Source organism: Mytilus californianus, unplaced genomic scaffold (genome assembly GCF_021869535.1).
Source record: "Mytilus californianus isolate M0D057914Y unplaced genomic scaffold, xbMytCali1.0.p SCAF_12, whole genome shotgun sequence".
Taxonomy (NCBI): domain Eukaryota; kingdom Metazoa; phylum Mollusca; class Bivalvia; order Mytilida; family Mytilidae; genus Mytilus; species Mytilus californianus.
Genome location: NW_026262604.1, coordinates 41,854,936 through 41,880,772, shown reverse-complemented (window position 1 = coordinate 41,880,772; position 25,837 = coordinate 41,854,936). Strand labels below are relative to the sequence as shown.

Below are 25,837 nucleotides of genomic sequence, written 5' to 3'. Positions count from 1 at the left end.
CTGTGAACGGTAATAGCGCAGTACAAGTACGATCTTATATTGCAAGAGCTAGTTCCAGTGACTTTTTATGTGTTTTCCAGTCTTTGTCGTCTGACTCAAATCATGAAAGAAGAAAATTTAGTTCAATTTCAGCACTGATTAAATTTAGCTTTGATAACAGTTGAACTTTGTCTGAAGTCGCACGAGACAATTGATATAGAGTGGACTCTCAAAACTGAAACTGATACTTTGTACCAGATTAACAATACTTCCAAATTGCAGGTATCCATGGGTCTGGTATTTTAAGCTGCTAGTGTTGATGATGCATCAAAAACTACGCTCTGCCGTTTGCCTTTTGATTAGTTTGCAAACTTCTAAACAATCTTCTAATTTGTTGATCCAAATCTGTATTGGTGGTCCCTAGATAAAAAAAACAGCTCTTTTGTTGGCCTATGGTTTGAAAACTATAGAAATTAATAACTGATTTTGTGTAAAACATTTTTTTCATCATGTTCAGGTAATTGTTACTTTGTCATTGTGTGACGACAGGGACAAAGAGAGAGGAATATGAGCTGTCACTAGAAGACACTGGTATGTTGGATAAAGACAGACATTTTGTCCTGCGACAGGCCACATACAAATAGTTTTAAATGTTTGTCAACGTGCAGTGGCATAGATAAATTATATCCTCTTCACTATGCAATGTCTGCGCAAATTTCCTGCCCGTCCTCCTGGTCGAATTTGCATAGCTTTTGAATTTGATTTATTTTTGTTTGTGCTGATTATGCATGAACTGTCTGTCTTGGGACTTTCACAACACACAACAAGGAATCAACGAACAAAATACAAGAAATAAACCAACAAAATACAAGAATCAACCAACAAACACTGAACTGTCACTAAAATTCATTACGGCAAGACTAAGTAAAAAAACTTATTTATTTGGTAAATTATATTACAGCAAGAATTTATATGGAATTAATATGTCAATTTAATTTGGCACAATACAATATCACAGTTAATGTAGACTTGAGCCATACAGCTTATGCCAGTAAGTAGAATAATATTTTCAAAACTTAATTCAAAAGATATATTTCTATCAAGACATGTGTAAATTAACATTAAACATAGTTAGGAACCTTAGGCAAATGACTGCAATGTGGGAATACTGTAAATTGGTGCGTACATTTATAATTGCGATTTTTGAAGAATAGACAAAAATGCCAGATTCATTATTGCGATTTCAGTAAAATCTCCATAATTATATATGCAGCAGATATCAGAATATAAGTTCTTATTACTATGATACCAACCCAATCACATTATTCGCATTAATAAATAAAAAAAAATAATTCTGAATTTACAAGAGTTGAAAACTATTGCTATGCATTGATCACTTAAAATTACTATTACAGTTTATGTCACTTTATATATGACAAGCAAGTTTTGTATTTAATCATTGTTCAACGACAGATCATTCTTGTTTTTTACAAATCATTTCAGCGTTGAATTTTTCTGTCTTTGTAGTATCTGAGATGGCTGTAGTTTTGACCAGTGCATCTTTCGACTTAATCTTGTGCATGCGTAAAACAAATGCGATAATTACTACAACTACTACAACTGCTACACAAACTGACATTATAATAATGATGGTGTAGATATCAGTTCCCTGAAAGGCAAAAAAAAAGAGAATTGTAGGTAATTTTGGAATAAGACTGTACATGTAGAAAACATGACTGCTTGAACTTTTCATGTCCAGCTGAAAAACCATTCCAACAAAATGATAAAAAGCAATCAGCAGAAATGACTGACGACATTATCATTCGGAGTGCTCCGTTTCTGCTTCACATATTGGCTCTTTGGGTTTTTAATTGCAACTAAAATGCAGAATAAGTCTGATGCATTGCCACCCCTCAAATATGATTAAAGAAACGTATTGAGTTCCCAAATCAGTCCGTTAAATCCGTTCGGCTCTGCTGGATGACTAAATATACGCAAAAAGTTTTTTTGCCCTTACTACTCAAACGCCCCTCTTTTTTTAGGAACAGTCCAAATGTCACACTTTCTTAACAGTCTTTCAGAACCTGCTTATTGTATTATTAATAATACGTTGTCCTAATTTTTCAAAATATAGTTTTTACTTGATGTTAGCTAGCACCGATCCGTAGCCCTTGGTAATGTCATCAATGGGTAAATGTAATCAAAGTGCTGGATAACACCTGTGGAAAGTTTGCAACGGTAGATTGTAATATTTCAAATAGGTTGTAAATGTGTAGATTGCATGGTTAACTTTTTTTCCGACTTTAAAAAAAAATACTTAATACAAGAAATAATTGGATGCTGTTACGAAGACTTCCAAACAAAGCTCCCATAATTAGTCATTCCGAAAAGTCGCCTGACATTGGGCAAAGTCCAGTACAAATTGGTTTGGTCTAGTAAAGTGATATGCATAAGTGACGCCTAGGGACTACCCCTGTATGTCATTCAAATCTTTTTGAAATCATGAACAGGAATATTTATTATTTAGGGGTGGGGATCACGACCGTTTACAAGTTCTTAAACAGGAAGGGGGTGGGGGTGAGAGTGACCCTAGGGGACTTGCCTTTTATTTCATCTGATTTGTTTTATTGTTCCGTACAAGAATATATATGGTTTCGGGGTGGGGATTTCGACCGTTTACAAGTTTTCAAAAAGAAGGGGGGTGGGGTGACCCCTGTGGACTTCCTCTATATTTCATTTGATTTGTTTGTTGTCCCATACAAGAATATATATGGTTTATGGGTGGGGATCTCGACCGTTTACAAGTTCTCAAACAGAAAGGGAGTGGGAGTGACCCCAGGGGACTCACCTTTTGTTTCATTTGATTTGTTTTATTGTCCTGTCCCGTACAAGAATATATATGGTTTCAGGGTGGGGATCTTGACTGTTTACAAGTTCTCAAAACAGGGTGGGGTGGGGGTGACACCCTGGGACTCCCCGTATATTTCATTTGATTTGTTTTAGTGTCCCATACAAGAATATATATGGTTTAGGGGTGGGGATCTCGACTGTTTACAAGTTCTCAAACGGGAGGGGTTTGGGCTGACCCAGAGGGACTCCCACTATATTTCATTTGATTTGTTTTGTTGCCCCATACAAGAATATATATGGTTTAGGGGTGGGGATCTTGACCGTTTACAAGTTCTCAAACAGAATGGGGTGGGTGGGGTGACCCCAGGGACTCAACCTATATTTCATTTGATTTGTTTTATGGTCCTGTGATCATTACTGAAAACCGGGTGTGTCTATCACTTACTGTTTTCAAGCTATAGTCATTTGAAAATTAAAAACAAATAAATCCCATAGGGTTCTATAGTAAATCCCTCCCTTCTGTTGGCTCCTCAAAATATCCCTAAATAGACCCCAAGAAGAAAAATAATAAGAATTGAGCAAAAACAATGTCTCTAAACTTTGTATAATTAAGAATTTTGTTATAGTCCGATTTTCTGATGCCGATTATGTAATAGGCCGAGTTTATTATAGTCCGAGTTTGTTGTGGGCCGAGATGAGATACCAGGATACTTTCGATACACTCGGGCTTTTATGTCTTTAATGAAAATTTGAAAAAAACGTAGTAAGCGTCGAAAAATGTTCATTCGTGAAATATTTTAAACCGCTGAAACCGGAATTATAGTACTCCCCCTTGGAGGCACACATATATGGATCTCACGCATGTCTGGATAGTACCGATAAAAGCATAACGTAGAAACTGCTGTCTCGTGTGTGTGTATTGATTTTACTTTCCGCGCAGCGCAGATCCGCGAAGTAATGGTTGTGATAGCCATTTTCAAAATGAAGTTGAATAATTTGAATTCGCGATGAAATTCAGTACAATTTAATTCAAGCTGTAAGCTAATCAAAATATAAGTAACTCAAAATTTCAAAAGCATCTTCCTAGAATTAGTTTTCAAACATCAGTACTACATTATCTAGGAGTAGAACACACATCCTAAAGTAAGATAGTCTGTTACTTCCGGTTTGAGGCCGATGCCTTAGGAAAGTTTATTGCTATACCAAAAATCCAGATTTTGTCTTCGACTTTCGATTATGGTTGATAGTACAAGAGAAAAAAACAGCTGTATCAACAAGATGATATTCTACTACAATGTAGGATTAACGGTTTGTGATGTTAGGTATACAATCAAAGTTTGTCAATAAAATTCGTCAAACATATCTGGTTAATAGTTAAGTACGACAAGTTTTGCAAAAACTAATTTCACTCTTCTAGTATAGTAAACAAGTCATGACAGTGCTGATATTTGTTAAATAATAGAAAATAATCCTTTAATGTGCAAGAAAATATCAAGCAGGTCAAAGAGATTTCTATATCAATAACTTACCGATGACCCGGAAGGCATGGACACAGCTTCTACTGACTGAACTGACTGTCCATCACCAAAAGATAAATCACATTGTGATATAAAACCATCAACATCGATCACATTTATTGATAAAGATGGCGTGCAACAGTCACCACTGAAAACAAATGAGTATATGAGCTCTGTGTTAAGAGATCATCGATATTGTCCATTTTGTTTTTATGCTTTGCAGCGTTTTCTATTATTGGCTTTCCAAATTTTAAACTCCAGTATTACTGTTGAATGGTCACCATAGAATCATGAACAGAGGTCAGAAATTAATATCATATATTTTTCACTTAACATTTGAGGTTGTTTTTCGAATTGAAAAGAAGATATTCCAATAATTGAACCATAAAAACAAATTTTTTATTAACTGTTGGTATTTAATGCGACTTTCAGAACTCTAGGCTATATCGTGTATTGATGGTGAAATCAAGAGTGCATGAAAAATCCATCGGTGGTTCAACTGGCAATTCTTATTCACAACCTCAATGTCGACAGGTAAGTGGTCGCTTTAATTAATTTCTTATAGTGGAAATACACGATGCATTTTTTTCTAAATTCTGATCCTTTTTTTGTTGCCGAGAAGATGAGTGAACTGTATTTTCTAATCAGCAGACTGTTTTTAGTGGCATACTGTCATGATTATCTTTCTGTTACACATTATTTTGTTGACGGAAAAGGGTCAAGCTCACAGTACAAATCTTTGTCATATGGATATTAAGAATTTTGATAAAGTTGGAGAACATAAGGGCTGAATATATTATGTAGTGACCATCGGAAACAATGTGTGTGCTAATTAGTTTTATTGTTTACACTGAATTTTAAGTTATCGATATTTGTTTAACACGGTTCATAACCGGATAGAAAAGGATGGTTGCACATCAAGAAAATGTATATCTTAATAAACCCCGTTCCTCATACGATTGTCATGCATCTATATAAAACCCTTTTTTCATACGAGTCATGCACTTACCTGATGTTAACAGCTATTTGCCCAGTTGATAATCCCGTTATGTTAACATGAGCCAACTTAACAGACATTCCAACAGTTGATGATATACCCTGTAACAGTGTCCCTGAAAATGTAACTTCAGCTGAAGCAGTCCAATTGTACAATGAACAATTAGCTTTATTAAGCGACGATATAACACATACCCCAGCCGTATGTACAACAGTACAATCAGGTCTCTCAACATCTGTTACCTAATACAAAGGAATATTTGAAGAAGTATATTTAAAGTACAACATGATAACATAAGAACATGCTGTGCACACGTATTTGTAGATTATAACGATCAAGTTTTAAACATTTCGATGCAATGTGCAATATTCTTGTTCCAATACATTTTCTTATTGTTTGTTTATTTTGCAGAGGGATAGTTCCTGAAAATGTCTATTTCCCTGCCTAGTACAATACAAAGAACAGTTTTCAGTATTTAAGGACGATATAACACATACTCCATCCGTATGTACAACGGTGCAATCAGCATCTGTTACCTAATTCAAAGAAATATTTGAAGATATGTGAGAATAACATGCTTTGTTTGATATTTTGTGACAAAGATCTCATTTTCACTAAACAAGTAAACAATTTTATTTAAGAGCAAGCTGAGCACAACCTCCGGGTGCGGGATTTTCTCGCTGCTTTGAAGACTAATTGGTGGCCTTCGGTTGTTATCTGCTCTTTGGTCGGATTGTTGTCTCTTTGATATATATTTCACATTTCAATTCTGAATTTTATCATATCTATAATGAAATATGCAACATGATGCAATGTTCCTAACAAAAGTGCCAAGAAATTTTTCTTTTATCGATGTAAGGGTCCTGAAATGTTCGTAGACATACCCATATGTGTCAAAGATTAATGATCTTTTTCTAATTCATTTGATGCAGAGTATACTGGTGAGCTATTGCTTAAGGCGAATGTCAGTCTTGATAGTACAAATTTTTATATTCGTTTTTTAAAAATTAAGCATTTGAAAGCAAAATTTATAAAATGAATAGACATACCAGTATAAATTTATATGCAAGTCTACTTTCCAGAAAGCTGTTAAAAAGTTCACTAATACTATCTCGAAGAAATTGAACATACCACAAGTTTCCTGGTGATACTCTGTTGGATCTTTCCAGTTGACACAATTAAAACTGATATTGTATATGAGCTGAAATAAAGGTTGACATTTTAGGGGGAAATTGTATTTTGTAAGAAAGATGCGTAAAGTTTATTATGTCATATAAGGAATGCAAACCAAAAATATTTTTTTCGAAACCTTTATTTTATATTACTAGTAACTGCCATGATGATTTGTATCATTGATGAGAAGTTTTTGTATTATGTCGTTAATATGATATAAGATCGGAAAGTTATGCCGTACTCTAAAAGAGGGGCGAAAGATACCAGAGGGACAGTCAAACTCATATATCGAAAATAAACTGACAACGCCATGGCCATAAAATAAAAAGACAAATAATAGTAAACAATACACAACATAGAAAACTAAAGACTAAACAACACGACCCCACCAAAAACTGGGGGTGATCTCAGGTGCTCCAGAAGGGTAAGCAGATCCTGCTCCACATGTGGCTCCCGTCGTGTTGCTCATGTTATTACAAACCCGGTAAATAGTCTAATTTGGTAGGTAACATTCGTGGTGAAAAAGGGAAGTGTATTGTAGTTACGACATAAGGAACATATCCAATATCATCTGTAAAACGGTTATTCCATAATGGTCAACCAACTCGTGATGACGTCCGTAAAATTTACGAAGGGATGATTTCAACTTCATCATTTGTAACTTTTGGTTTAATAGCTTCCTTGTGAGCAGCAACCCTCTATCAAGGAAATCATGATAGGAAATAAAAGCCCGGGAATATCGTATCAATTGGGAGATATATACTACGTGTGCAGGCGCTGCTGGAATGTTGCTACATAGAAATGGAAGGTTCACAATTGGGAATCTGAAATCATCTCTTTTGTCGTAAAGTTTTGTTTTCAACCGACCCTCGTTGTCAATTTCTAGATGTCAGTCAAGATATGAGGCAGACTTAACTATATCTGTTTTATCCTTTATCTTTAGTACGATTGGATAGATGCGTTCAACATAGTCACCAAATTATGAATTATTAAGTGAGAGAATATCATCTATATAGCGGAAAGTAAAGTTAAAGGTTATTGCTAACTTCTTATCTTTCTTCCTAAGAAGTTCCTGTATGATGTCAGCCTCATAATAATAAAGAAACAAGTCGGCAAGAAGAGGGGCACAATTGATTCCAATTGAACTGCCGACAGTCTGTTGAAAAACACGTCCTCCAAACGTAACAAATATGTTGTCAATCAAGAAATCAAGCATCTTGATAATGTCAGTTTCAGTGAATTTTTAGTTTGAGTGATAATAAAACATGTCTGTATTATTCAATATGACTACTGCACAGCGGTTTTCTACTATTACTTTTATTTGTTTCAATTTTGATTGAAAGAATAAGGTGATAAACATAAACTGATTTTTTAAATGAATAATTTAAATTCACAAAAGATAGATACAATGTAACAGAAAGAAGTGTTATAGGCTAGAAGCTAATAAAGCATACATTATAATAGAGGGTGTAGTAGGCTTAACAGCAAAGGTTCCATTAGCACCATCTCCAGGAAGAAGGGTGTACTCTACAACTGTAGTTCCATGGACAAATGAATGGTCGTCTGATATTGATACTTGATACGTCTCTGTCACAGTACCACGATTTAAAACCTCATAACCAATTAGCCTTTCCTTTCCAAGTATAACGTCATCTGAAAAAAATAATTGTTGTTATATGGAATTGTTTGCAGGAATATAAACATATTTGAATTGATAAAAAGCTATTAATGTGTATAATAAATGGACAGTGTAGGAAGTCTGGGAAAGCAGAAACAAATAAAAGGATAAGGGTGGAGACTAAACAAAGACAAATACGATAATATACATAGTTATTGAGGAGTTAAGGATACATTATGCAGTCTTGTACATATGAAGAAATCGTTAACTCTGTATGTTGTCCGAAGGCAAACTACGAAAATCATATGGAGGAAAAACATCAAGAGATATCAATTGCCATTAGGTACTAAACAATTAGAATTAAATGGCTTTACTGGTTTTAAAAGAGCTGTGAATAGTAAGGTCAAACAGTCTTATGACTTTCGAACAGCGGTATAGTACTGTTGCCTTTATTAACAATAATTGTAAGAGCACAATATATACACTTCGCTGCATTAACCAGGTCTGTGAATATTATTATAATCATAGCAAATAAAAAGTGACATACGCTTTCCAGTTGTATTAACTGCCATTGAAACATTAAATAGTATTTTTCAATGTTCGATACTGGTACCCTTACTTGAAAATAAACAGATTCCTCTTTGTCAAGATTTGTTGTTTTTTTTTCATTTCTACTGTAGTGATATTTGCAGTTAAGCATATTAAACGACATTTTCTTGAACCACTGAGGGGTCTTCCCATACTCAGACTTGCCGTTGTCATGCGTGATTTCTTTGGAATGTCAAATATATCAATAGAGAGTAACTTCACAGGTAGAAAAGTGTATGACAATGCGTCATAATGGTTCATTTTTTTCTGTAAAAACTAATTACTGATCAGTTTAATAATATGAATGATCCCATGAAGTAAGAGAGGCACAATATACTAAAGGGATATTCAAACTTATAAATAGATAAACTAACAATGTCATTGCTTAAAATGATAGATAAGGACACACAAACAATGGTACTCAAAACAATACACAGAAAGCTACAAACTGAGCAAAACGGACCCCACCAAAATCCAGGGGCTATTTAATGTGCTTCATCAAAATAAGTTTTGTAAAATCCTAGCGCCAGACGTCTATATCAAATTGTGTATGTTCAGAAACATGCCCACACCCCCCCCCCCCCCCCCCCCCCCCCCCATGTCTGTACTTACATACCTACCAGTTGATGCCTTGATAGTTAGTTCGACGCTTGAGTGTTGGTAGATTTCCGAGAGCTTCCTTGTGAATGGTCTTCCACTATTATCATTCCCATATAGTTTAACTTTGAATTCCTGAAATGAATATGATGTATTCTATATACACTGAACAGTATCCAACTATTAACAAGATATACTGTATATGGTAACTCCATTATTTTTTAGCATTTCATTATCAAACAATGATAATTTAGGAATTTGACAATGTATAACACAACATAACATGATGATATGAAGCTTTAAAAAATTTGTTAGGAAGGTCTCATTCGTAGTACTAATAAAAATACGTTCAACATTTCCTCGGACTGTCGAATAGAATTAGAGCACTATACTCTTCCTTCGTTGCAAGATATATGATTAAAAACATAGACAATACCAATTATACTGCACCGGTGCGCCATTTGACAATAAAAGTCACTTTAGCGATGTCAAAAAATCTAAAAATCAAAAACTTGAAACAAACCTGGGTGTGGACTCAGAATTATGCATGAGGGGGCAGAGTTTAATTTTTTTTACTTAGAATTTATGACTATTTTCAATAAACAGTTCATTCTTCAAATCAAATACCGTAAAAAGAGGAAAAAAGACAAGTGGTTAATTAAAGACTTAAGTAAATGTGGTTATTTCAACATAAACTTACATAATTTGGCATTCTGAAATTTGCAGCACACAAAGTATCGACATCTCGTCGCAACTGTAATAGCTCGTGTGACGATATAACATTTCCGGCACTATCAGTCAATGCAATTTTGTGACATGTGCCACTTGGTCCAAGGTTATACACGGACAATTCAACAGTATAATTGTTATCTATAAAAAAAATGGGGAAAAAATATATAGCAAAACAAAAATTTAAGAAACGACAAATATTTTTTTTAAAATTATTACATACCAAAGGCGCAGCGTTTTTGTTGCTGGTATTTCTTGAATAGACAACAATATGAAATTTTGCTATGAAAATTCAAAACTTCACATTCGACAGACGTTGTTTAATATTAGCTGATGTTGTACACTATCAAAATGATTAACAAAATACTTTTAAATGTAAGCTGTGTGTGGGTGGAAACAATTCATAATTCACGAGTATGCATTCGCTTTGGAACAAATCGGATTTATATTATCCAACAATTCAAATTGGTAAAATTATAACAAGCATTCAGTTTATCAATGAAATAATGATAACTAATAGAAGTAGTTTTAGATATCTAAAAAAAATAGTTACCCGAAATTGGACTGCCTTTCAGAGAGACCATTTCACCATTAACTGATTTTTCCAATAGTTCACAGTCAACCTTGATAGAACTCTGTGCTGTTATATTTACCTTCCAATCTTTGTGTACATTCCTTCTTAGTTTCATGATACTACCGGGAGGATGCTAAATAAAATAGTATACTTGTATCAATATCGACATTTGTTATTGCCGGGGATCAAACAATAAGGAGATGTGGTATGATTGTGGAATGACACAACTATCAACCAAAGTTAAAATGAAGGTGGATTTCAACAATGAAAGGTAACCCACACGGCGTTCAGCAATGAGCAGAACTCATACAGTATAGTTGATAACTATGAAGATATTCAATATGTTGAACTAAGAAAATTAACGACCTTATTTATAAAAAAAAAAAATTATGAAAAAAAATATGACTGTCATGAAGAAATGACAACCAATGAACCACAGGGTCATGACTTGGGACAGACACATAAAGAATGTATAGAGTTTGCTCTACACCTCAGGTCCGCATGAACACTATTTGTATCGCTTTTGCTAAATAAAACGGACATTGTTAGATATTGACAATTAAAACAAGAACTTACTCACAACCTGCCTTCGTATAGACTCATAACAGATCAGATTTTGGCTTGTAGTGCAAACGCTGATCTTTAAATGAGTACGCATCAAGACCTCTTTATGTATTTTGTAAAAGCCCTTTCTTTTTGTTGCGATTTCCGTAATATTTACTTTCTGTTTTTTTAATTTGCTTTTAACATCATTTATAAAATCACAGGGTACTGCATATCTACATATCTAATATAATACCTGGATTGATATAATTGTTTCGCCTGATGAGGTGTATATTCTTGTTGACTTTCCAGATGAGTATGTCTCCAATGTACCTTTTATGAAATTCAAAATTAGAAAGACAAATTTAAACAGGTTTCATACATAAATAAGATAAACAAGTTAATTACACCTTATGTAAGAATCCTGGGTTTTGATTGCTTGAGTGCCAGTGTATTTTTCACCAATTTACTTTTATCAAATGAATATCGTTCATTTTTAAACAGCGCCGGGGTATATGCAAAAAGGATATGCCTTTTTTACCCTCTCTGCCGTGGTATTTGCCAAAAAATACTCTATCCGACTGGACGCTTGTAATGTCACGATCATCAATGCGTTTTGTACGTTAACATTCGGTGTAACTAAACAGATATAGCATGTTATTGAGAATGAATTTCCCTCGCCTTACGGCTCGCAAAATTTATCATTCTCTCGACTGGTATTTTTCGCAAATACCCCTCCTTAACATGATATATCTGTTCAGTAAATATGAGATGCCCATTATATCCACAAAGCTGCTGCTAAAGTAGGATCAAGTGTCCTCTCGAATTTTTCAACCAATTGTTCAGGTTTGGCCCTCTCTAAATAATATAAATGACTGTTTTGTAAACTTATTTACTCCTGGAAGTGTATGATCTGGTTTTTTTTAATTTGACGTTAGGCAAGCAACAAAATGATCATGGTTTTACACTAGTAATTTTTGGGGCCCTTTATAGCTTGCTGTTCGGTGTGAGCCAATGCTCCGTGTTAAAGGCCATACCTTGACCTATAATGGTTTACTTTTATAAATTGTTACTTGGATGGAGAGTTGTCTCATTGGCACTCATACCACATCTTCCTATATCTATATATCATTTACATAGTGACCAAAATTTGCAGTTGTTCCTTACGGATCAGTGCAGTTTTACTTAGAATTGCTTAATTATTAGCAACTACAAAAAAACAACTGAAAACAGACCACATAATGACAAAAATTATCAAAAGACAAGTAATAATCTACATAACGAGTTACTCTTGATTTATTTTTACATGTATTCATTAGATACCATTTTCGTTGATTTCGTTGGGACAGGTGAACCACGAATTCAAATGTTAAACAAAGTACATATTTTCTATATGCTTGTACATGTTGTATGCAGACTTTGGCGAATCAAATATCCACGAAAAAAAACATTTTCCTCAATTAACGAATATTAATACCCACAAAAATAGATGAATTCACTGTATACACAGCAATTGAAACTGTTAATACCGAATTAAATACAGATGTGACAAGTCGAAACACACTCGTTACATCAGCTATTAGCATATATCTTAACTGTTGAATCTTATTCATTATATATATGTGTCAATTCTTTTCATCTACGCTAAACTAGGGTTACGATTCAACCTGCTCCTCTTCTCCTGGAAAAATTAAGTCAGAATTCGTGATCAACGAGTGGTAATGCCTTCCATTGGACGCAGTTGTATCTAGCTGCATTCAATCATAATCGCTTTTAAGATTGCCTCGTGTAAATGAAAACAATGTAAGTAAACAATTGCCACGTTCAGATTTTGAAACGCGTCTCAAACATAGAACGATATCAAGTGACAGTTTTGAAGTTCGTGATTGTGTTCCACGTGCAAGTGTTGGACTGTAAACGAAAAAATCAATGCGATTTCTGTTTTAAAAAATTTATAAACACGATCAAATATTGGACACAGTCATTTGTACACTTTTGAACTAAAGATTGCAAGTTCTGTCATTAGTCAATTGTGATGTAGTGGGATCAGATGTCACTTCAGTCTGTCGCTAGATGGCACTACGCTGTTTATACAAATACTGTCTAAATCTGCCATGGGTGAAGAGGAGTAAGTCGGATCGTAACCCTCATCTAGCGAAGATAAAATTGAGAATGGAATTAAGAAATATGTCAACAACCCGACTAAAGAGCACATAATTGGTCCTCAACGCAGAGAGAAAATCCCGCACCCGGAGGTGGATGTCTTCTACTAAATTGTCATGGTACTGATCTTAATTCTGTCACTTAAAACACAAGTTTGACTTACATCTTGAAATATATAGTAGAATTAATTCTAAGTGAGACATGCACGTATAGTTAAACATGCTGAAAATATTACATACCATTAGCATAATATATATCTACATCTGTTTCTGCAGATGACCCTGTAACACTTATCTTGAGCACTGTGATCGTACTATCAACGGTGATATTTTTGTCATTAGTTTCAGAGACAGACCAGTCAAACGAGTCTATAATTATTTCACCAGACGGAAATGTTTCCTACAATATAAGAGAAAGTGTTAATTAGTTTCCAATGAATAATAGATATTAAATTAAAGTTACCAGCATTCTTTTGTAACTTAAACTCTTACGGTCTTTATCGTTACATAATAGTTTTTAAAGGTACCAGGCTTATAATTTAATACGCCAGACGTCGTTTCGTCTACATAAGACTCATCAGTGACATAAAACTATCATAACATTAGAAAAACTACAAGCCATGGATATAAATATTATTTATCTTTTCACTGAATGTAAAGTGTAAGATGTGGCTTTGTTCTAAATTACTAAACATAATTAGATTTTACCCCTATTACAGTTTCTATGACATTGCCAATGTTTTCTTTGTCTGTTTCATGGACATTTCCACCTGTTGCTTCTGCTATTTGTTGGAAAAATGACAATGACGATGCAGAACGTTCAGGTCGACCTAAAATATCAGAACAAATTCATCAAACATAAATGCAGACTTAACACATTATTTGCAATCATTTGCAATAATGTCAATGAACAAGAATACGTTAAATTTGATAGATTTGTTAATGACAGCTTTTGATGACATGAAATATCATAACACGTCAATTTGCTGTTCGTAAAACTTAAAAAAGTTAATTCGAAAAACTAAGGTTTTTCATCATTCAAGCATACATTGCTATAGCTTAACATGCTAAGCCAGATTTGGCATTACGTTTTGATTGTTTTGGTTTTATTTTTGTTTTAAATGCTATGCAACTTCCTGGTTGATTTTGGCCTTCTAGTTGTTTTCATTTGAGCGACACTGATGATGAATCATTTAAAGATAAAACCCGCGTCTGTTGGGTTTTATGTACAGAGGCAAATATTGCTTGAATATTCAGAACGATATCATGTATTTTGTTTGGTCTTATGCCGGCCGATAACCCATGCAAGACATGAAAATTGAGCACAAATGTACTGGACACATTGTTATACTATGTGTAATGACTCTGAAATGTTTGAATAATGTTAATCGATAATTTAATAATCAAAAAGTTAGATAATTAAAATGGCTGAGATTGGCATCAGCCATTTCAATTATCTAATTAATTCATTCAATTGTTTTGAAACCAAGGGAATGAGACGATTACATTACCGCTTTCCATATTTATTTGTATCATAAATATACCAACCTAATGCTGATCGTTTTCTGCGAGTACACTGATTAGTTAGACATGACGATATTGCTATATTCTTTGCGTTGGCTGCATCAATGACTTCTTGAATGCGGTCAGCATCTTTTGCATATGCATCCGTAAATACATACAGTGGCGAGTTATCTCTCAACAGTGCTATTGCTGTGCAAATATGAAACATACTATTATTTTCACGCATGTGATATCCCAAACCCGAATATTTGAATAACTCAATAATCATTTGGGACATTATTATTGACAGAAAAAGTATTTGCAAAGTATATTTATTGTCTTGCGATACAACCTTTACATCGTAGAGCGAGGACGATAGTTTGTATTCATGTTCTGAAGAAAGTAAGCACAGATTACAATACGCAGAACAATCAAAATATGAACAGAACTGAACAATAAAACAGTTTACTACCTTAACCAAATAAAAGGAAAAAAGTAAGGGGGTTCTGTACATTAACATTTATTTAGTAAATGTTAAAATTTAGTTGGAAGAGACAATCAGACAATCAAATATTTATTTGTACTGTATTCCTGTCCTGTCATGTAATGTTGTCATTTTATCGGTATATTTAACATTGCCATAAACCACGAGGTTTTAGCTAGCCACAAAATCAGGTTCAACCATAATTTTTTTCTTTAAATGTCCTGTACCAAGTCAGGAATATGGCAGTTGTTATCTAATAGTTCGTTTCTATGTATGTTGCATTGTCGTTTGATTTTTGTTGCACTTCAGTGTTTCTGTGGTTTCGTTGTTTTCCTCTTATTGTTGATGTGTTTCCCTCGGTTTTAGTTTGTAATCCGTATTTATTTTTTGTCAATCCATTTATGAGTTTTGAACAGTGGTATACTACTGTGGCCTTTATTTAGGCACATTATAATTTATACTAGTACAATTTCACACGAAATAAATGAGAACTCCTGGTTAAAATACTGATATTTACAAGAGTAAATATTATAATATAATTGGGGATTTTCATGAAAGGCTAGTCCTGCAAAATAACATGATTTTAGTCTCGGGTAATAGAGTATTGGTAGCATATAATGAGCCCATAATAAGTGATATTTTCACATTTCAAAAATTCATTTTTAGTAAAAATAATAATGGTTTATTTATCAAAGTTTAAAACAAAATAGACAACAGGAATGATTCATGCTGTCTTCAACAAAAGACATGTTATAAGCTCTAAATCACCGCCTCTTTATTTAAGATGTTATTTAAATTCACTTAGAAGAGCAACAACAGATTACTGTATAAGATATGGATGCCTTGTTTTCGTCTTTGTGTCTAGTTATAAAAATATCTGATATAATTGCCAATTTGATAATAATTCCACTGCATGGATAGTCGGCTATAAAAAGGGAACGACATGACAAATGCAACATATTTCAAACGAGAATACCAAGAGATATATGACGTTTGATTGCCGGTCTGAAATAGTCACCACTACTTTCTGTTTTAAATGTTAGCAAGATAGACTTCTGCTGCAGATTTCGTAAACTTTAATTTAGATAACCGTAGTTCTGAATCTGATGTTTATATGATACCTGCTAACATTCCTGCTACTGCATATTCCGGACAATCTCGATTATCCCCATATTCTGCTTCAATTGCTTGAACTCTATTAATCATGACATACCCATCAACGTACCTATGAGCGGAATTCCAGCTTACTGAAAAGAAAAATTCGATAATACTAAGTGAAAGTTACAACAAGATACTGACCAGGACAGAAAAATAGATATCTATAAAAAGAAATATGGCGGTCCAAGAACGTTTTTTCATAACCAATTAAATAGATTATCAGATAACGATAAGGATAGTCCAAATTACTAGATCAAAAGACGTTTTAACTACACATTTGGACAACTAAAGTGACAGAAAATTCATAAAAATGAAATACAATCATTTCAGACGTTAGTTGCCGAATAGATTTTTTTTCCATTTTTCAGTAATTTTTCATTACTAGTATGTAAAGTATTATTTTCTTTTAGTTTATAATGGTATTCACGATCCACATAAAATAAGAGATCTGAAAAACTATGTATATCAAAAAAGTGCCTGTTGTTCTTTAGAGCAATTTAATAATTAATAGCCTCGATAATTCTAAAATATAATTCGAATAAAAACTCCTACCTGGATCATGAAACAAAGATAAAACATAACCAGCTGGTTCACTGGCAGACCCGACAGTGGTTGTTAACAGCTTTATCACATGTGTTTTGACAGCATCAATATCATCTGCCATAGAACCAGTATAGTCAATTGCAATAGCTAGAGTCATGTCCTCCCGTCTTTTAACATGAAATATATCTTCAAAAATTTTTGATCCAATTGTCTTTAACACTCCAGTTCCTTGATCAAAAAGAAAAGGTATAATTCATATTATTATACATTGGAATGTCCAAAGATGGCTCGACTGCTTTAATAGGAAAGGAAGTATATGCGTAAGTACCAATCGATGACAGGAAAGCTGGGATAATGCATTTTGTAGACGGAAACTTATTGACCCCTTCCCTTTATCTGCACCTATCTTGCTCAATGTAATTGTTAGGACCAATAAAGTAAGGAAAGTTACAAAAAATATAATGCAACATTGATATTTTAGAGTTACATCTTATTCATATATTTTTGGTGTGAACCAAAACAATGGTGCTACTTTGCTTCGTTCTTGTGTGATTAAACGAACGAAAAATATGAATTAAAGGAGATTTGACCTAAACGAATCTGCCTTAAAAAGCAATACATAAATGTTATAAAATAAATTTAGAACTCAATTTACAAGAACGTACAAAACTGTCAATAAATGTCAGTGAGATCTACAACGATATCTTGTCAACACGATTTCCTTACAGTTATAACGATAGACAACTTTTGGTGGGTTTGTTTTTACTAGTGACAGTCCCATCACAATACCGCGAGGCTAAATACATGTTCTGAGTAAAATATTACTTAAACATGTTGCTAAGAAACCTGTTTAGTGTCGAATAAACGTTTTCTAGACCCTAATATATGGACTACTAGTATTCTAGTATTTTGTTTGTGCTATCGATTGCTGTCTCATAAACGTTTATATGTGCATACCCTTCATAGACCTTGCTATGCGGATTATTCAAGTATTTTGGGTGTGCTATTGGTAGCTTTCTTATTAACGTTTGTATGTGCATATCCTATGAAATCGTAAACATAATGAAAATGCTATAACCGTCCAAATGGTTTAAAATGCTACAAAAACACTTCAAAGAAATCTAAATCACTAACATCAAAGAGGGGCGAAAGATACCAGAGGGACAGATCGAAAATAAACTGACAACGCCATGGTTAAATAAGAAAAAAACAAACAGACACATATTAGTACACCAGACGCAACATAGAAAACTAAAGTCTAAATAAGCAACACGAACCACACCAAGTGATTTGTCAAGTGATGAAAGTTTACCGTTTGCATATATATAAATCTTCATTTTGGCAAAGTATGATAAATATATATATGAAGATGTTGTATGAGTGCCAATGAGACAGCTCTGCATCCAAGTCACAATTTATAAAAGTAAACCATTTTAGGTCAAGGTACAGTCTTCAACACATAGCCTTGGCTCACACCGAACAGCAAGATATAAAGGGCCTCAAAAAATACTAGTGTAAAGCCATTCAAATGGGAAAAAAACAACGGTCTAATCTATATAAAAAAAAGGAGAAACGAGAAACACATCAAGAAACGACAACTATTGAACATCAGATTCCTGACTTAGGACAGGTGCAAACAATTGCAGCGGGTTTAAACGTTTTAATGGTACCAAACCTTATCTGAAACAATAGTGTAACATCACAACATAGAAAAACAAACTATAAAATATCAATTGGAATGGCTTAACTCAATCAAAAGAAGTAGTAACACAAATGAACATACATTGAAAGAATAAATTTGATCTTTGATACAATGTTAATACAAAGTTAATAAAAATAAGGGATGAATAATTAAAGTAAAAGTATTATACGGCTGTGAAATGCTTAACAATATAAATCTGTTTGTGGAAATATAAGTGCGGTTCAACCTTAAGCTGAACGTTCAGCATCATTTCGAAAGGGATTGAAATGAGGCTATTTCTCTTACTATCAGCTACAAGAAAGTTCTCTGTAGCCTGGACAGCGGCCGTATATGCCTGGTTGTGTAAATGAGAATGTGGTGACCACTTAGGAGTAAAAGAATCCTTATTGATGCCACATCTGGCCACAAGCTTTCTGCTGTCATCGTCAGGACCTCCATGACTACATTTACCAGTTGATGAACCAATTGCTCCTAAAGATAAATACAGAAATGATCAGTTTTAAAACTGTTCACATACTAGTTGGTCAGATCTTTTATTTAAATTTTAAAATTAAAGCAACTAAATTTCATATATTAAGAGGATGTGGTATGATTGCCAATGAAAAAACTCTCCACCAGATACCACATGACATAGAAGTTTACAACTATAGGTCACCGTATGGCCTTCAGCAATGAGCAAAACCTATACTGCATAATCAGCTTTAATAGGCTCTGAAAGGAGAACTGTAAAACAATTCAAACGAAAAAACTAACGGCCTGATTTGAATACAAAACAATGAACGAAAAATTTACAGCAACAAACGATATCTACCGAATTACAGGCTTCTGACTTGGGACATGCACTTACAGCATGTGGAAGGGTTTAACTAGTTTGTTGGCGCCAAATCCTCCCCAAGACTTTGTGGTGTAACAGAACAACAAACTATAAAGCTCCGTTGAAAAGGTCTTAACTCATCGAAAACACATACCGGATGTGGCAGGGTATTTATACATCCCCAAAACAATGTAGTATGTATATAATACATAAGGTCTGGATGGGGGTTCGTTTCTTTATTCATAAGTCTTTATACCATTTTCTTTATTTTCAATTTTGTTTTTGTCCAATATCTCTTTTCTTTATAAATTAGCACCCCATTATTCTCTATTTCTTATTATGATCTATTCTTCAGTAAACCGCATCAAGACCCTCATATGTGTCCATTCAATCACAGTTCACATATGTAATTTTATCGGCATCTCCAAAGTAAAATTATAATCTAAATTCTCAAAAAAATATGATTTCATGTAACTTTCTTTGTTTTGTGTTTGTCTCTGAATTTTCAAAAAGTTATCTAAAGGTTACCTACTTGCAGGCTTTGTGTTGCCTCTTCTGTGATGGTATCCGCTGGTCAGCTTTCCGTTCACTCTTATGTTGTTCTTACATTCAGAACTAAAAAAAATATTAATAATTCAATGAAGGAAGGCAAAATATGAAATGTATTTAAAAGTGTTTCACAAAAGAAAAGGGCGCAAAAATAGGATCTTCTTTCTCAACCGATGTATGCAACTCCCACTGACTTATATATATTTATCTTACTTCCTGTACATTTCTTGGAATATGGTTGGTTTAAAGCAACCTCGTGGACACCGTGTATATTCCATATTAGGTTAGTAGGCGGGGCTTAGTTCAATACACGGTTAGTAGTGGTGTTACATCCCTTTTTAAAAATACGAAGAATTTATGGTGAAAGATTGAAATACATTTATAAGCTAACAAGTTGTTATTGTTGGAATTTGTTTTTGTATGACAATGGATCCGAAGTAGTTTCTTAATGATAACCGTATTGAAGATTTGCTCACTTTGATAGGTCATTAGTCTAAATCCCACATGTTAAGATAGTCGATAAGATAAATTCGTTACATAGTGTGCTAGTGACGTAATACGGTATATATGGCGTCAGTAAATTCGATATGGGGATTCAGGCTTCGCTCTCATCCCATACGGAATTTACTGACCCCGTATTTACCGTATAAGGTCACTCGCACACTATGTAACTAATAATGTCCGCGGTAAATAATCGACGGAAGCTAATATTTACACATTCGATCCTTACTAATTACATTTCTTTACGGTCCCATGTTTTATGTATAACGGTTTTTCTATATTTAAATTAGATAGGGTAATACCAATTATTTTCCTTTCTGCACGGACGATTTTGGCAGTCAGTATATCAGGAAAATTTATGGTGTGTTTGACCAATGCAACGTTTGTTACAAAATAGTAAGGACTAGGTTAGTTTGGTAGACTATTCACCACCCCATTACCCATCTTATATATAGTCGTTTCTTATAGACTTGTGTATAGTGAAAATTGATACATTTATGTATGGCTGATTGTATATATTTATGTTGAACATGTTAAATTAAAGGCGATCTTGTAGCGAACTCACAACCCTATACTGTGTTTGGTTTTTTCTACGATATCTAGTTCAGAAAAAACTTTATTTTCGGAGAAGTGAAACGAGGGAGAAAATAAATAATCATTTATTTTTCATGTACCAATTGTTAGTGTACTACGTGTGGGAATTTAAAATGGAGTGTTGAGATTTGAAAGAAATCAATTCGGTGAAATATTCCCGTCATATGGCATTCCAACATAGTGACCTTTTTTTCGTCTGACAGTTTTGACGAAAACGGACATAAGGTAGATGACAAGATTCTGAACATTTTTGCCTCAATCTGATTTGTTTTACTGGAGTTCTTGATCTTAAAAATCTTACAGCCAATTTGGTTATCTTGCTGGCTATTTTAACCGTGAAGTCATGTTTAGGTTAGGTAAACTACCCGCCTTTAAAAGTAGACTAGTCCAACATATAATCGATGTATCTGTCTGTAGGACTAGGCTACTTCGAAAGGAGGGTAGTATACCTTACCTAATAATGACTTCACGGTTCAGCTGGCAAGCAAGCTAACCAAAGATATTACCTTTACCTACACAATCAATGCAATCGGCTGTAAAAGATAGATGGACACTCTTAAAACAAGATCTACAAATAGGTCAAATTTTGCCGAATTCATTATTATACTTTTTATAGGAGTGTGTAGAAATGTAGATGTTTAACACTATTTTTTTTTTTTTTTTACCATAAACTGAATTAAAAAAAAGGAAATCTGTACACAGAAAAAGTTATCAGCAATACAAAATCAACACCCAAAAAGATTGTTTAGCTGGATTTTTCGGACGTACTGTGGCCTATGCTTGATTCATGATCCTTATTATGTCTCCACTACCCTTTATATTTGTTTTGCTGCTGTCTTATTCATATGAAAGCAAAATCTCTTTTTATACATGTTATCAAAGACACAGACTAACAGAAAACACTAAAATCAAAGCTTTTGATTAAATACAGACACGGTAAAAAAATGGGTATAATAATCTGATAAAGATTCAAATGCTTTTAATAAACCGCAGAGAGACGTGTAATAAGTGTACATACTAATAATTATACCACATTTGTTTTATATTCCTTCGATTATTATTAATTTGAATGTTCTGTAAACAATCATGAATACCTTTTCTGTCAAACTAATTTCAAAGTATTTGCCGAAATATGAGACTTGAAAATTACAAAAAAGTCAGATTCACATTTAATTTAGGTAAAAAACATATGAGTAATACTCAAATTAGGTCATTTCTTTATGGTACTAGTAATCGATAATATATATCAACTTTAATTTAACATTTAAACCCCGTACTTCCTTGTTTATTAACTTCTGATAAAACTTTTCACATACTTGTAATCCGCATAATCTAAACAGGTGTCGTCTTCCAAGGCCGCTACGTCCATTAAATCATTTATTCCTATTTTAAAAAGATATGATGAAACTAATAATTTGTCTTGTAACTCAAGATAATTAAGTATTATAGTTAAACAAAATTAACAACTTAACTATTTCTTAATTAGTATTTTAGGAGAGATAAAACATATAAGACAACTATCTGCTGCATCAACGACCTTGGTTTTAATTACATCTTTATAAAGAAACATACATTTGATTAGTTTCAGATACATGAAGTTTCAATCTTAACAACCTTATCGTATATATTTACCTAAATTTTCATACTTTCATTTATCATGAGTCTTGATATAGTGACCTATAAAATTGGCTTACCCTACCACTCTTGACATAGTAAGTAGCCTCGATGTCAACTAGCATGATGAGCGTTTCATGAAGCAGATGTTCGAGTTTTATTTGTTTTTTTTTTTTTTGGGGGGGGGGGGGGGGGCGGGGGGGGGGGGGAAGAGGGGGTGGTATGGTCCTGTCTCTTTTGACTCATATTTACCAAAATCTTTATACGCAACACCTCCATACATTTCCACCCAGTTCGTATTACTATAGAATGATTGTATAGTATACAGACATTCTCCCAGCTGTGTTATGAATTCGTTGGTGTCATTTTTTCGCGCAAACAACTTCTGTTTACAAGATTTCACGAAGTTATGTGCTGAAATCAAAACAAATTGAGTGTGAATGAAATATAACACCTACTTTGATGTAAAGTAACAAGGATGTTGCAAAAATATAGATAGTTAAATTTCAAATGATCTTAAAGGGGAAATAACCACTTGTGAACATATCGAGTATCCTTCTTAAGTCGTATCATGTAAGACTATGGATAATGTTTCATGGTTAACTAATGTACAATTGTATGTTGTTGTGTTTTAAATCATAACTCACATATTTCCATCTTTTGTTTAAAGTCCGTTTGGTATGTATTCTTCTAGAAAACAGGAAATAGGATTCTTGTATTTTTTTGAACGAATTTAAATTCTATACTTTAAATTTCTGAAGGAAAAACAAAACACAAAAGAATTTTTTGGTGATTTGAACAAATTACTTTCAGAAATTAATAAGATTTAAATGATTTGATTAAGTACGCAAGAATTCTTAGTGTCACAATCAACTCTATTACTAATTTTAAAGATATAGTATATTGGGTTTTACTAGCAAAGAAGTTGGTGTTGTTGGTAATGTGTTTCTTTTAATTGGTGTTCAGAATTGATATTATTCAAGATAAGGAAAATTTATTTAACAATGTGTATAATAAAACATTTCGGTATATTTAGAATGACTAACTGCAGACTATGTTAGAGTTTTACGATAACGACATTATATTATATAAAATTTACCGAGTAAGATTTGATCGGCGTGACAATGTATATAAGCTGTATCCTTCTTGTTCTCCTGTGTATCAGCAACAGCTTTTCTCAATGCAAATATTTTCTTCATCATGGTATCCTTGCCATTGAGATCTTAAACAATATTTGTAGACTTTGAATGCATGGAATCTCATAAAACATTTTTAACCCCGTCAATGTTTGCGCCTGTCCGACGTCAGGAGCCTTTTGGCTTTGTTAGTCTTGAATGATTTGTTTTAAATTTTAGTTAATTTAGAGTTTAGTGTGACGTTCATTTTCACTGAACTAGTACACATTTTTGTTTAAAGACCTGTTGAAGCCCGCCTCCGGTTGCAGGATTTTCTCGCTGTGTTGAAGACCCATTGGTGGTCTTGGTTGTGTTGTGTTCTTTGGTCGGTTTGTTGTGTCGTTGACACATTCTCCATTTCCATTCTGCATTTTATGGTTCTGTATATAGGATGATTTTGTCATATTCCAATGATATATTGTTGAGTATCATAATATGTAGTAAAATTGGTTTAATCACACGTTTCTTGGACTTGGGAGATATAGAGTTAAATACTTGTATATTGGATAAACATTTACCATTCACAATGAAGATTAAAAATATAATAAAATTAGTAAATTTACAGATCAGGTAAACATAATGGTACTTGTCTTAAGATCTAAGATTGTCAACATCATTATGAGTTGAATAAGGGGAGATGTGTTGATTATGTCGATGAGACAAAAATGGAATGACAGAAATAAACAAAAGACATGTAGGGGCAATAAACATTCTTAAACATCAGACAGGAGTTTATATATAGCATATCATCCCAACAAATTACAGAGAATTAAATTATTAGAAACAATCAAGATCTGCAATCAACACTAAATTCTCTAAATAACAAATAGTATTCGGTATACGAAAACATAGGATGAGTTGGGTCAAAATAGTTAAACTTTAAATATACCTATCTCTGATTACTGTTAATCGTTGCAAGAGCTTTTATTTGTTTAATATTGGATTATTTTACATCCGTAATACAGTTTCTACTTATTTTGTTATATATATGTATGATGAAGATTAAAGAAAAAGATGTGTGCACCATGGAAATCAAAGTAAATATTACGTAGTTCTTAGTTATCGTTGATATATTAAATCTATGTAATTGAATACCATATAATAGAACAATAGATGAACTTGGTTGATTGAGTATTGATATTAACGTCAAGCTAAACATTAATAGTCATACAAGGTATCTTACCATTACTAAAGAACTCGTCAATAGACCCAAATCCTTTGTTTAATTTGATATACTTGTCAATTGCTCTTAATGTTCCAGCAGCTGTTATATCTATGTGTGTCCTTGTCCTCCCATTTCCATCTCGTAATGTTCTTCCAAAGAAACCACCGGTTAGATCGATACATATCAAAGAAGTTAACATTAAAAGACTCACATAATTCATTTTAATGTACAAATCGTAACTCTTTTTAACGTATTGAGATTATACACACATAGTATCATGAGTATTGCAATAAACACTGTATAATCATAAGTATTCGCGTGCAATTACTTCAACCTACTTTATGAAAGCTAATTATATCCTAACTGTCGTCAAATTCAAGTGCACTCGACTCCAATCTTAATTGACTAGGATTGTCAGTTTTCCTATCGAGGGTCGGTGGTTTTCTCCAGGCACTCCGGCTTCCTCCACCAATAAAAACTGGCCGCAACGAAATAACCCAAAAGCGGTGCTTAAAAGTGGCGTTAAAACACCAAAAAATCAATCAATCAAATCAAAATTCATTCCGTCGTTTATGGCAAAGGGCCAGTCATTATAATTCTAAGTGTTCAAGATTCAATAAATCAATTGATATATGAAATTTAAGGTAGATAAAACAGGTTTTTATGCAATGGCAAGAAGCACATATGCATCATAAACGTTTATCATGT

General features: G+C 33.4%; 1 protein-coding gene across 1 annotated transcript; it reads right to left on the bottom strand.

Annotated features, from left to right (window-relative positions):
* Positions 1-899: 899 nt before the first annotated feature.
* Positions 900-25,492, bottom strand: LOC127721819 (uncharacterized). The gene is made up of 20 exons (XM_052228623.1): positions 25,148-25,492; positions 23,889-24,011; positions 23,042-23,203; positions 22,492-22,558; positions 20,064-20,146; positions 19,003-19,188; positions 17,025-17,243; positions 16,436-16,561; positions 14,876-15,040; positions 14,036-14,157; positions 13,568-13,727; positions 11,422-11,498; positions 10,602-10,755; positions 10,020-10,189; positions 9,343-9,454; positions 7,971-8,169; positions 6,475-6,544; positions 5,356-5,585; positions 4,359-4,494; positions 900-1,648 (listed from the first exon to the last, which is right to left on the bottom strand). Exons 1-20 carry the CDS (start codon positions 25,347-25,349, stop codon positions 1,454-1,456), a joined length of 2,958 nt encoding a protein of 985 aa, XP_052084583.1. The 5' UTR covers positions 25,350-25,492; the 3' UTR covers positions 900-1,453.
* Between the last annotated feature and the right edge of the window lie 345 nt (positions 25,493-25,837).

What these genes read in the sequence shown, in the direction of transcription:
- LOC127721819 (XM_052228623.1), bottom strand. Translation starts at nt 25,349, where the DNA reads ATGAATTATGTGAGTCTTTTAATGTTAACTTCTTTGATATGTATCGAT. An exon ending in ATCTTTGTTTCATGATCCAG is followed by an intron (nt 16,562 to 17,024) that starts GTAGGAGTTTTT and finishes TTTTCTTTTCAG; the next exon opens with TAAGCTGGAATTCCGCTCAT. An exon ending in TCATAGAAACTGTAATAGGG is followed by an intron (nt 13,728 to 14,035) that starts GTAAAATCTAAT and finishes CTTATATTGTAG; the next exon opens with GAAACATTTCCGTCTGGTGA.